Raw genomic sequence first — 12263 nt, forward strand, 5'->3', positions numbered from 1 at the left:
AGGTAAGGTATTGTTGAACTCTACAGGGGTCCAATAGGTAAGGTATTGTTGAACATGTTGGACTCTACAGGGGTCCAATAGGTAAGGTATTGTTGAACATGTTGGACTACAGGGGTCCAATAGGTAAGGTATTGTTGAACATGTTGGACTCTACAGGGGTCCAATAGGTAAGGTATTGTTGAACATGTTGGACTCTACAGGGGTCCAATAGGTAAGGTATTGTTGAACATGTTGGACTCTACAGGGGTCCAATAGGTAAGGTATTGTTGAACATGTTGGACTCTACAGGGGTCCAATAGGTAAGGTATTGTTGAACATGTTGGACTACAGGGGTCCAATAGGTAAGGTATTGTTGAACATGTTGGACTCTACAGGGGTCCAATAGGTAAGGTATTGTTGAACATGTTGGACTCTACAGGGGTCCAATAGGTAAGGTATTGTTGAACATGTTGGACTCTACAGGGGTCCAATAGGTAAGGTATTGTTGAACATGTTGGACTCTAGAGGGTCCAGTCGGTAAGGTATTGTTGAACATGTTGGACTCTACAGGGGTCCAATAGGTAAGGTATTGTTGAACATGTTGGACTCTACAGGGGTCCAATAGGTAAGGTATTGTTGAACATGTTGGATTCTACAGGGGTCCAATAGGTAAGGTATTGTTGAACATGTTGGACTCTACAGGGGTCCAATAGGTAAGGTATTGTTGAACATGTTGGACTCTACAGGGGTCCAAAAGCTGACTTGCAGAAAGTAAAACGTGAATCTGGGATACTCTTTTTCATGGGGAGTAGGGAAAACCTTTCCTGTGTAAATGTACTGTTCTATAGGTCTCAGTCACGATGTATGAAGTACTGTATGTGTCAGTAACAATAAGGTTTATCATTTTAAGTTAACTATTCATAATTTCAGCTCCCTGACCAAGGAGGTATCACAGTCTGACTTCAGTATTAAACATTTGTCCAGGGGTGGGGTGGGGCATCTTGGGAATCTGGAAACATTTTGAATACTGGAGTCAATCTGGTGAGATCTGGCTGAGCTGACGGCATCACCGCAAGTCATTGAAACATCCTTATTTTTTACTAACCAATTGTTATTTTCCATTGCTTGGTTCCATTTTGTCTTCGAGGCACACCTCAGTTCAGAAGTGCCTTAAAGAGATTGAACCCAACAACAGCTTTACAAACTGACATTATAACCTTCCGTTATAACCTGTATTATCAGGCTATATCATTTGCTCTCATTGCAACAACCATGTAACTTGTCATTGTCTTTGCATCTTTCTCAGCAAAAAATAACTTTAACGGATATATCAAATCAAGTAAGTTTTGATTTCCATGTATGTTTTTTGTTATTAAATTTGTTTCTTATATGTCGTTAACCCTCCTCTCAGTCCCCTGTCCATTCCCTGCCTCCATCTTTCTGACTGTGTCTATCTAACTCTCCATATTTTCCTGTTTGCTCGTCAGCAGGTTTGGGGTCATTTCAGTTAAATAATTATTTCAGGAAGTAAACTGAATTTCCAATTCCAGTTTTCCTTCATTTCTATGAGAGAAAAAAAATCTAATTGGAATTTCTATTTACTTCCTGAATTGACAGAATTTAAATATAATTGACCTCAACCCAGCTCGCCAGTTGCTGTGTTTCACTGCTCAATAATCCCACATCCTCAATCACTGATGTTGAAAAAGACACTGTCTATTACTGGACTGGTCTTTGTGTCTTTAGGAGGGAGGTTGGTGTCTGTCTGTTGCCCTGTGACAGACAATACTGTACAGTAGGCTGTCATGGTACGTGAGGCAAATTAACTACGTATATCTTTCATGATAACATTACATTTTTATAACACAGAACAATGTGTGTTTTTCAGTTTTATCCCAATACTTTATGTTTCAGTAAGCATTAGTTTTAATTTGAGCAGTAGATGGTGCTACTGCTCTAAGGTAGTGTATCTCTGGATATTAGCGCTAAGATCACTGCACTGTAGAGTAAAGCATTGTAGGTCTCTGATAACAGTTATGTCTGGTGAATCTCAAGAGAACCTGGAATCAAACGGATACCAAAACCAATCAAACGGGTATCAAAACCAATCAAACGGGTATCAAAACCAATCAAATGGGTATCAAAACCAATCAAACGGCTACCAAAACCAATCAAATGGGTATCAAAACCAATCAAACGGCTACCAAAACCAATCAAATGGGTACCAAAACCAATCAAACGGGTATCAAAGCCAATCAAACGGCTACCAAAACCAATCAAACGGCTACCAAAACCAATCAAACGGGTATCAAAGCCAATCAAACGGATACCAAAACCAATCAAACGGGTATCAAAACCAATCAAACGGCTACCAAAACCAATCAAACGGGTATCAAAACCAATCAAACGGCTACCAAAACCAATCAAACGGATACCAAAACCAATCAAATGGGTATCAAAACCAATCAAACGGGTACCAAAACCAATCAAACGGGTATCAAAACCAATCAAACGGCTACCAAAACCAATCAAATGAATAAGCTATTGGATCACACAATTAACTTGTTTAGAAATTATTTTTTTAGATTGACAATGACAAAACATAATTATTGAGCGTTATTTAGGAGGGGTACAGTTCTCTACGATTTTCACAATTCATTCCAAGTAGTGGATGACGAGACAACGTTACTATAGACCGTCTAGAGTAGAGGGTCTTAGAAAGTCAGGACATCTGCCACAATGTGTTGTCCCTGCTGTAAAGCTGTGCGTGTTTGACGTGGGACAGATGAGTGCAGGAGATTTAGGGCCAGAACGGTAATGTATTAGACAGCTGACCGTTTAAATAATCATCTCTATACAAATTGGCTTCTGATCCCAGCTAGCTTTGTGAGAAGTGGAAAGATAATTTTTTTTCCTTCCTGAGGGTATTGTTAGATTTTTAGTCATAATAAATAAAATAAAATGTCTCTTTTTAACACTAGGAAACTAGATAAGTCAAAACTAAATAAACACATGTATTTTGCAGCTTTGATTAGGGATTCAAATAGTTTCAATTTATTAGATTTGTTGTGATAAAATATGTTAAGTTCATCCCTTTCCGATGTCGGTTGTAAATGTCTGTTGTCATGTGATTATTCTCATAGTAGAATAGTAGAACAATCAAAATAGCACCTGAAAGCCCTGCTGTTGATTAATTCATGTTTATTATGAATATCAAAGTAAATGTCATATCTAACATTTTCATTTTAAGAGTCTACTTCTAGTCGTTAAGTGGTGTTTAATAACAATGAGTTTCTTAATTATTGAACTATTCATATTTTTATGCCATAAAGAATGATCCCCAACTTAAAATAATGGTGAATGACACGCCTGTAAAATAAAATTCCCACTGATATTCGGTCCATTATAAAGTCAGTTGAATTCAACCCCACAGCACCTAATTTACAGACAGTATAGACATGTAAATAATCTATGGTTCTTCTCTAGTGCTGATTTTCATTCTTCTCTATCCGACGGTTAAAGACGACCCCTTTATCAAAAGGTCAACCTATCAGAACCAGTCTATTCAGGGCTCCCGAGTGTGGCAGCGGTCTAAGGCACTGCATCTCAGTGCTAGAGGCGTCACTACAGACCCTGGTTCGATTCCAAGCTGTATCACAACCGGCCATGATTGGGAGTCCCATAGGGCGGCGCTCAATTGGCCCAGCGTCATCCGGGTTAGGGTTTGGCCCGGGGCTGGCCATCATTCTAAATAAGAATTTGTTCTTAACTGACTTGGCTAATTAAATGAAGGTAAACAAATAAACAATAATTGAACCACAACTCCATGACCAATGCAGCCCACCGTAAAGCAGCAACAGTGGAGTAGTATTGCCCATGTCTGGGTCAATTCCTCTAGTCAACAACCGTAAAGGAAGCCTGCAGTCTTCCAGGCCCTCAGTGTTAATGTATAGCCTCCGAGGCTCCCGAGAGCTGGTCCAGGGGGGTAGGCAGCAGAGGATGCCAGCAGGCTGCTAGTTAAATACAGATACCAGCCCAGTCACTCCAGTAATACCACCCTGCTCAATATGAGACACTGTACATGTGAGAACCCTACGTGTGGCGCCATGGCTAGTTTGGCCCCTGCTCACCACTAGATAACAACACACAACGTATTGTGTTTTAGACTATAGCTAAGTGGAGTGGATGCAAGCCCCCTCGGGTTGAACCACTGTGCGGCTCAATGATACTAGCTAACATCACGACACTTTGGTGACTGAGGCTGCTGCTAGGCTGGAGTGGAGCACCGGGGTTGTAAGCCCCCTTAAAGGTCTTGTGTGGCTAGGCTTTACGACACCCTGCTCGACACAACGCATGTGTTTGTGACTGAGGTAGAGGCTGTACTGCTGGGGTGGAGTGGTTGCATGTGTAACATTCCTTGCTAATGACCCAGTGTGTGCAGCTGTCAGCTGGGAACTACTAAATATTGAACACACTGACTGAGGAATCTCCACCCCACTCCACCCCACTCCACCGTTGCTTCACTACTGTCATAGATAAACAGCCCAGCGATTGGAGCCCAGGATATTTTTTTGTAATTTTTGTTGTTGTTTCTTTTTCTCCCCAATTTCATGGTATCCAATTGGTAGTTACAGTCTTGTCTCATCGCTGCAACTCCCGTACGTACTCAGGAGAGGCGAAGGTCGAAAGCCGTGCGTCTTCCAAAGCACAACCCAACCAAGCCGCACTGCTTCTTGACACAATGCCCACTTAAGCAAGAAGCCAGCCGCACCAGTGCCGGAGGAAACACCGTACACTAGGTGACTGTGTCAGCGTGCACTGCGCCCGGCCCGCCACAGGAGTCGCTAGTGCGCGATGTGCGGCCAAACCCTCCCCTAACCCGGACGACGCTGGGCCAATTGTGCGTCGCCACCATGGGTCTCCCGGTCGCGGCCGGCTGAGACAGAGCCTGGACTCGAACCAAGAATCTCTAGTGGCACAGCTAACACTGCGATGCAGTGCCTTAGACCACTGCGCCACTCGGGACGCCTGGACCAGGATGTTTCACGTTATTAATTTTAATGTATGAGTTACATTCTAGTTTCCTTTTTTACAGGAAGGTCGGGTTGAAACACATTGTGTCGTGTTGACAGTCTGGAAACATAATATAAAACCACTTATCTGTTTCTATTGATTTGGTCTGTTTGTATCCCAAATGATACCCTGTTCCCTAGTGCACTACTATGGGACCTGGTCTATAGGGAACAGGGTGCTAGGGAACAGCGTGCTATTTGGGACAGAGTCCTGGTTTTGTATATCTAGCTCGTTAGAACTCAACATCGGTGCTAACATGGTTAGTCATGTATTAAAGATCTATGCCAGTTCTGGACATACTAGATTTACACATCTAGTTTTTCTGGATCTATGTCAAGTAATGCAAGGGGGAAAAAAATGGCACAGCAGCCATTTTGGGAGGGGGTGTGGATGACCACACACCATAGCAGTCATCTTGTTGTTTTTAGATGTCAACTTGCTGTTTTGATTTCATTTTCATTTTCATTCAACTGGCACTGAGGAGCGGCTTTCTCTTCACGTGTAGAAATGTGATATCAGCTAGCGTAAAGAATTTGCCTGATTCATTTTCACTGGCGGGCGAAACTTGTCGTTCTTTCTTTTTTTTTTTCCCGCGTAGAGAAGAGCCCTGGGTCGGTGTAGTTTCATGTAGTGGTAAAGACAATGTCCAAGGGGCAGCTGAGCTGTGAATAAATCACAGTGGCACTCAGACCAAGCTAATTACACGAGCCAAGGGCATTGGCAGTCAGTGTCATTAGGCCCCGAGAAGAGAGAGGAAACTAAAGACCAGCCATCTCCGATGCATTCAGACTTTGGAACAAAGGGCCCATATTTATGATGTCGTCTCTGTGATATTTATGCTTTATTATCTTAATTAGATGAACGTTCTGAGAGATTTGCATAGCCAGCAGTAGAAGCATCTTAAAGTAACTGCCCAGTGTTCTCAGATTTCTATGAAATATGACCTATAAAATAGTTTTCCTTCCAAAAATGGTTAGTCTGGTATGTTAAAAGAAGCTTTTCTGTGTTGGAATGGTGTGGGCGTACCCCAACAACAGAATGGTGTGGGCCTATAGCTGTCATAAAAAATATTCATGTGAGTAGAGTGCTGATTATCGAGCTCATCTTCTTCTAGACAGTTGATTGGCCAGCTCATCCACCTCAGAGAGATGACATCATGTTCTATGAGGAAATAGCATGCCTTTTTGAGATACAAGTTTGACATGGGGTTATTGAAGTGTTTTTTTTCTCCTATTCATGCTTTGGCCACAAATACACTTAAAGAGTCAACAACATTATTTGCATATAAGTTAACAGAGAATGAACTTTTACAAGTGATTTTCCCTGGGCAGTTCCTTTTAAGTTTCTATTGTAATGATTTAATAGGACATGGACATATGTTTACTGAATTAGCATACATACTGGGGTTAATGCATGTGTCACAGTCGGTCACACACTCCCAATGATACTTATCTTACTTATCTACTTATTTTTAAACTAGAATGATTCAGAAATGGCCATTGAGGATGATTACAATTTATATACAAAATTTGAACAGATATATACAGTATCAAGCTAGAAACGAAAAAGAGATATAAGTATAATTTGGAAATGTCATTAAAATGTGGGCTTGGTTTTTAGTGTGATGTTACAATACTGGGGCGGCAGGTAGCCTAGTGGTTAGAGCGTTGGGCCAGTAACCGAAAGGTTGTTAGATCGAATTCCCGAGTTGACATGGTAAAAAGAATCTGTTGTTCTGCCCCTGAACAAGGCAGTTAACCCCACTGTTCCTAGGCCGTCATTGTAAATAAGAATTTGTTCTTAAATGACTTGCCTAATAAAATAGATACAGTGTTGTTGTCATATAATATTATACGCACAGTATGTAGGATACCGTAAGAGATTCAATAAGTCAGATTTACAGTAAGTCAATGGTATATTAAATGAGAAGCATGATGGTGATGGCACTGCAGCATGTTGCATCATTAGGTTTACACTAACGCAGACGATGTTCACATGCATTTTTATTGAGTTGCATTTGGGGGATTTGTCAGGTCGTACTACTGTATCATGCATTACATCCGTCCCGTCCTTACCCCTTCCCCACCCTGTGGTCTCCTGTTCCTGATTCTAACCTGTCTTGCCTCTTTTGCTTTGGGAGCTTCTCTGACTTTTGAACCGATTGTGCTGTGTTGTCTTGGGTGTACTAACTTACAGTAAATGTATAAGACTTACTGTATGTGATCTCACCTAGCCATTCCTTGGCTCCTCCCACTCTCGCCTGTTATTGCAGTGGAAGAGGAGCAGCAGTCAGCTGTTTCGCCTAAAAAGAAACAAGGCAATGGAAACACGAGGAACTCACCCAACAGTTCACCAAAAATGATGAGGTAAGACAACAGCTTTAAGAGAGCACTATCTATCAGTACTGTTCCGTTAGTGTTTCTTTATATGTGACCGGATTCAGGATCGGTAGGCGTTTGGCGCTCTTTTCTACTTCACAGTAGGGCCGTTAAAAAAATTATATTTGTATTTTTTTGGCAGAAATGCCTTCTTTAACATGGAAACTTTCGTATGCATTGATTACAGACTGGTCTGGGATTAGTTAATACTGTGTGATTAAAAAAAATATATTATGAGCCTAGTTTAGCCAAGGAGAAAGCACTGAGCTATGTAGGGAGAAAGGCAGGATCCCTGATTGGCTGAGATAATGGAGGGGGATAATAGAGACACTACTTCCTGGAGGACGATACCATGCTGACTCGTTTGTTTATTCTTAAGGAGATGAGTGGGGCTAAGGCTTAAGAGGGTTTGAACGACGCTGACTCAAGTGATTTTTTTCTCCTGGGAGAACAAGTTTATCAAATTTACAAGATGCAGAACTTTCCCATGTTTCCCCCAACTGCAGTGTATGATATACAATTTTGATTTAATCAGACTAAGACCTTTTCATGTTGGAGCTGAACCGGACGCTAACGCACCACAGTATGTATGTATACAAGCTTCACTTATTTTTCTTAAAGCCAAGTCTGCAAAATTTGACACTTGCTCACCTTCCTAAATTCAGTCACAAGTTATAGTCGTAACAACTGTGAGGATACATATAACACAGAATAAGAACAGGAGCGAGACAGAGAACTCTCTAAAGCTGAAACATTTCTACTCTGTCAATTTGTCAGCTGTTAAAGACAAGACATAAGCTTCAATATTTATTTCATGAGAGAGACAGACCGACCATGAGAAGCGGTTTGAGTAATACTCTAGCTTTAAGGCCTCAACTGTCACCCCGTTCCCAGTCCCATCCACATGTACTGGACCTTTAAACAGCAGTGACACTAATGACAGCACCAACCAATCAGAGGGACTCCTGTGGTTCTATCGCCCCGGGCAACTCTATTGTAGCGATCCCTTTGAGTTCTATTTTTGGTTCATAAGACCACGGGTGATATAGCTCATCGTCATCCAAACTGAAAATCAAATGCTACCTTGCTTTTATCTTGTCCCATGGAATTAATTGAGTGTTTATTGATTTTGACGGGTGATAGGAACTGCTATTCAACACACAAGGCCATTAGAAGGAATAGAAGAACCATTATCTGTAACGGCTCTCGTTGGTGGTAGGAAAAGTAGACCAAAGCGCAGTGTAGAAAGTGTTCATGATTCTTTTATAAAAAAAAAACACTCAAACAAAATAACATAAGTGAAAACGAAAGCCCACAGTTCTGTCAGGCTAAGACACTAAACAGAAAACAAGATCCCACAACCTAATGGTTGGAAAAAGGGCTGCCTAAGTATGATCCCCAGTCAGAGACAACAATAGACAGCTGCCTCTGATTGGGAACCACACTCGGGCCAAAATCAAAGAAACAGAAGACATAGAATTTCCCACCCGAGTCACACCCTGACCTAACCAAACATAGAGAATAATAAGGATCTCTAAGGTCAGGGCGTGACATTATCATTCAAGGGGAAAGGTAATAGAAGAACCAGGTCAGAGGGAAATCACATGGCAGACTATGGAACAACTGCAAACCTCTCTGCATAAAATATGATTGAATTCTACTGTACATTGCTATTGTATATAGTTTGTGTAAAAGCAAGTTGTTAATTGAAGGTACCTCCAAGCTAGTTATAGTAGTACTACATCTTACAGTTACCAACAAACATTTGCTCACCTGCTTACATGAGGAAATCATCTTTTGTGCAGAAACTAAACCGTGCCTCTGTTTGCCACATAATTTATGCATGTTTTCTTTGATCTGTTTGACTGGTAATATTTATTTGGAGGCATTTGGCCTCTTCTGATTTGCTTCAAAGTGTTGTCAGAGCTGTACAGTAGCGCTTTCGGAGGTTTCCCTGGCTCCTGGGAAGCTGGTGGAAGCTCTGGGGATATTTTAATGTTATTCAGACTAAGGCCTTTTCATGTTATAGCCCTTAGCTAAACGAACGCTAACGCACCACAGTGTGTATGTATTTATTTTGTATACAGCGGCACTGTGTGTCTAAGACAATTTTTACCCTCTGGACATTAAAGTTCATCCGATCCTATCATACTCCACTGTTAGCCATGCAAATACTGCTGGGTATACAGGTGGACCTAATCTAATACCGTATTCTGATCTAGTACTGTATACTGATCTGATCTAATACTGTATACTGATCTGATCTAGTACTGTATACTGATCTGATCTAGTATAGTATACTGACCTGATCTAGTACTGTATACTGATCTGATCTAGTACTGTATACTGGTCTAGTACTGTATACTGATCTGTCTAGTACTGTATACTGATCTGATCTAGTACTGTATACTGATCTGATCTAGTACTGTATACTGATCTGATCTAGTACTGTATACCAATCTGTCTAGTACAGTATACAGGTGGATCTGATCTAGTACTGTATACTGATCTGATCTAGTACTGTATACTGATCTGATCTAGTACTGTATACTGATCTGATCTAATACTTTATACTGATCTGATCTAGTACTGTATACTGATCTGATCTAGTACTGTATACTGATCTGATCTAGTACAGTATACTGATCTGATCTAGTACTGTATACTGGTCTGATCTAGTACTGTATACTGATCTGATCTAGTACTGTATACTGATCTGATCTAGTACTGTATACTGATCTGATCTAATACTGTATACTGATCTGATCTAGTATAGTATACTGATCTGTCTAGTACTGTATACTGGTCTGATCTAGTACTGTATACTGATCTGATCTAATACTGTATACCGATCTGATCTAGTACAGTATACAGGTGGATCTGATCTAATACTGTATACTGATCTGATCAAGTACTGTATACTGATCTGATCTAGTACTGTATACTGATCTGATCTAGTACTGTATACTGATCTGATCTAGTACTGTATACTGATCTGATCTAGTACAGTATACTGATCTGATCTAGTACTGTATACTGGTCTGATCTAGTACTGTATACTGATCTGATCTAGTACTGTATACTGATCTGATCTAGTACTGTATACTGATCTGATCTAGTACTGTATACCGATCTGATCTAGTACTGTATACAGACCTGATCTAGTACTGTATACTGATCTGATCTAGTACTGTATACTGATCTGATCTAATACTGTATACTGATCTGATCTAGTATAGTATACTGATCTGTCTAGTACTGTAAACAGGTGGATCTGATCTAGTACTGTATACAGACCTGATCTAGTACTGTATACTGATCTGATCTAGTACTGTATACTGATCTGATCTAATACTGTATACTGATCTGATCTAATACTGTATACCGATCTGATCTAGTACAGTATACAGGTGGATCTGATCTAATACTGTATACTGATCTGATCTAGTACTGTATACTGATCTGATCTAGTACTGTATACTGATCTGATCTAGTACTGTATACTGATCTGATCTAGTACTGTATACTGATCTGTCTAGTACTGTATACTGATCTGATCTAATACTGTATACTGATCTGATCTAGTACTGTATACTGATCTGATATAATACTGTATACTGATCTGTCTAGTACTGTATACTGATCTGATATAATACTGTATACTGATCTGTCTAATACTGTATACCGATCTGATCTAGTACTGTGTACTGATCTGATATAATACTGTATACTGATCTGATCTAGTACTGTATACTGATCTGTCTAGTACTGTATACTGATCTGATCTAGTACTGTATACTGATCTGATCTAATACTGTATGCTGATCTGATCTAGTACTGTATACTGATCTGATCTAGTACTGTATACTGATCTGATCTAGTACTGTATACTGATCTGATCTAGTACTGTATACTGATCTGTCTAGTACTGTATACTGATCTGATCTAATACTGTATACTGATCTGATCTAGTACTGTATACTGATCTGATCTAATACTGTATACTGATCTGATCTAGTACTGTATACTGATCTGATATAATACTGTATACTGATCTGATATAATACTGTATACTGATCTGTCTAGTACTGTATACTGATCTGTCTAATACTGTATACTGATCTGTCTAGTACTGTATACTGATCTGTCTAGTACTGTATACTGATCTGATCTAGTACTGTATACAGGTGGATCTGATCTAATACTGTATACTGATCTGTCTAGTACTGTATACTGATCTGTCTAATACTGTATACTGATCTGTCTAGTACTGTATACTGATCTGTCTAGTACTGTATACTGATCTGTCTAGTACTGTATACTGATCTGATCTAGTACTGTATACTGATCTGATCTAATACTGTATACTGATCTGATCTAGTACTGTATACTTATCTGATCTAGTACTGTAAACAGGTGGATCTGATTCAGTACAATATACAGGTGGATCTGATCTAGTACTGTATACTGGTCTGATCTAGTACTGTATACCGATCTGATCTAGTACTGTATACTGATCTGTCTAGTACTGTATACTGATCTGATATAATACTGTATACTGATCTGTCTAGTACTGTATACCGATCTGATCTAATACTGTATACTGATCTGTCTAGTACTGTATACTGATCTGTCTAGTACTGTATACTGATCTGATATAATACTGTATACTGATCTGTCTAGTACTGTATACTGATCTGATATAATACTGTATACTGATCTGTCTAGTACTGTATACTGATCTGATATAATACTGTATACTGATCTGTCTAGTACTGTATACTGGTCTGATCTAGTACTGTATACTGATCTGTCTAGTACTGTATACTGATC

The 12263-nt window shown here is 39.9% G+C and overlaps 1 protein-coding gene across 10 annotated transcripts in view; it reads left to right on the forward strand.

The window, feature by feature from the left end:
• LOC129828606 (calcium-activated potassium channel subunit alpha-1-like) overlaps positions 1–12263 on the forward strand; it is a 239478-nt gene that overhangs the window by 192498 nt on the left and 34717 nt on the right. For 7 of the 10 annotated variants that reach the window (XR_008755259.1, XM_055889670.1, XM_055889667.1 and 4 more), the window contains exons 19-20: positions 1286–1318; positions 7325–7418. Coding sequence is in view for 9 of the 10 variants with exons in the window: in XM_055889670.1 (XP_055745645.1) it covers positions 1286–1318; positions 7325–7418 (127 nt within the window). In the remaining variant the exon portion in view is untranslated. The remainder of the gene's footprint in view (positions 1–1285; positions 1319–7324; positions 7419–12263) is intronic. The other 3 variants (XM_055889671.1, XM_055889672.1, XM_055889669.1) reach the window with 1 other exon arrangement.

Source organism: Salvelinus fontinalis, chromosome 30, assembly GCF_029448725.1.
Source record: "Salvelinus fontinalis isolate EN_2023a chromosome 30, ASM2944872v1, whole genome shotgun sequence".
Lineage (NCBI taxonomy): Eukaryota > Metazoa > Chordata > Actinopteri > Salmoniformes > Salmonidae > Salvelinus > Salvelinus fontinalis.